Here is a 1,731-nt window from a genome sequence, read left to right on the forward strand (position 1 = left end):
TCAGCTCGTCGCCATCGCCGCCAGCCCCCCCACGCCGCCGCCGCCGCCGCCGCCTCCGCGCGCTGCTGCCGACGCCTCCGCGTGCTCTGTGAACGCGTCCACTATGTCGTTCACGCGGCAGCAGAGCGCTTTGATGCGCGCGTCCCACTGCACCAGGGGCTCCTCGCGGTCCGCAAAGTGGATCAGGGACGCCACCTGGCGGCGCGGGGCAGCGGGGAAGCGGACGGACAGGAAACTCGACATGCGTGCGATGTACCTCCCGGTTTGCGACTCAGCGGCGGCCCAGAAAGCCCTGAATGTGGGCGGGAGGCGTGGCGCTCCCGCAGCTGCGCCGCATGCAGCTGCGCGCCACGGGAGGCAGCCGCCGCTCGGAGGGCCGCCGGCGCCGCGACACAACCCTCGGTTCCAATCTTGTCAGCTGCAGATACACAACGGAATGCGCACATGCTGGGGCGCCCCTCGGTCTTTCAACGAAACTGCCTCCCGCCACACCCCCTCCTGCGAACACAGACTCCTTGCAAAACGGGCTCAACGTGGTCTCAAAAAGTCCCTATTGGCCGCTGCCTGAACCCCACCTGGTCAATGGAGCCCTGCAGGCGCCCCTCCTGCATCATGTCCGCCGCCACCTGCTCCGCCCTCTCGGGGGTCACGCCCAGCAGCGCACCAAGCTCCTGGGGAGGGGCGTGTGTGTGTTTGTGTTTGTGTTTGTGTGTGGGAGTCTGTGTGGATGTGTGTGTGTGTGTGTGTGTGTGTGTGTGTGTGTGTGTGTGTGCACGCGTGCGCGTGCGTGCATGTGCGCACACTCGTGCAAGGGGGGAATTTCAGGCAAGGGCAGGCTCTAGCAGGGGATATGAACGTTGACATGAAAGCAGGGTGGGTGGGTGCGGCCAGAGGCGGCGGCTTATTATGCACAAGTCGATTGATGCGGTGGCTTGCAGTGTGGCAGGCGTGGGTGCGCGGTAGCCTCGACGCAGCGCGATCTGGACACCCCCTCAACGGATTGCTGAGTCAGCCTCCCTGCAACGCATGGTATCGTGTCTGGCATTCCATTGTCCAGGGGTTAACCAACTGCTCTGACCGACTTGGACTTGAATCTCCGCTGACCCTCAACCCTCCTGAACACCTACATGATACTGTGGAACCTTAATCCTGTATTCATAATAGGCTCGTCCGCCAGAAAGCCCACCTCCACGTAAATGTTGTTGTACAGCTTGCTGGCCGCCAGCAGGTTGTGCTGCATCACGGCGCGGTCCAGCACGGTGGTGCTGTCTGGCAGCAGCGCGCGCTGGTGGGGCTTCAGGGTGCCGCCAAACAGCTCCACCTCGTCCCTTATTTGGGGGGAAGGGGGGGGGCGCGGCAGCCGGTTGGGGCGGCGGGAGGAGGGGTTGGTAGCACGCATCCGGTTGCGGTTCAGGGGGGGGTGCAGGTGGGGCGGAGGGGCACACAGGAGGTGTGCACGGCGGTGCGAATGAGGTGCGGCTGGTAAGGGGATGGCGGGGGCGCTCGCGTGGCGGCGGCGTCATGTGTGTATGGTGGTGCGTTGGTGAAAGGGGCTGAATTACACACGACATCGTGTGAATGGCCACACTGGCGGCCGAGGTTGCGAGCGCCCCGAGATCGCGCGCAGGCCTCACCTGCGCAGGATCCTCTCGAGGTAGACCTTTTCGAGGAACGAGAAGACGTCCAGCCGCGAGCTGCGCTCATCCTTGTACAGCGTGGCCAGCATGCGCG

General features: G+C 64.6%; 1 protein-coding gene across 1 annotated transcript; it reads right to left on the reverse strand.

Moving 5' to 3' along the window:
- Window positions 1-1,399, reverse strand: MNEG_12118 (COP9 signalosome complex subunit 4; the record flags this gene model as incomplete). The annotated part of the gene is made up of 3 exons (XM_014039411.1): window positions 1-195; window positions 576-671; window positions 1,187-1,399. The coding sequence occupies 3 exons, from the start codon at window positions 1,397-1,399 to the stop codon at window positions 1-3; spliced, it is 504 nt and encodes a 167-aa protein (XP_013894865.1).
- Between the last annotated feature and the right edge of the window lie 332 nt (window positions 1,400-1,731).

The sequence above is a fragment of the Monoraphidium neglectum genome (genome assembly GCF_000611645.1).
Source record: "Monoraphidium neglectum strain SAG 48.87 unplaced genomic scaffold scaffold03074, whole genome shotgun sequence".
NCBI lineage: Eukaryota > Viridiplantae > Chlorophyta > Chlorophyceae > Sphaeropleales > Selenastraceae > Monoraphidium > Monoraphidium neglectum.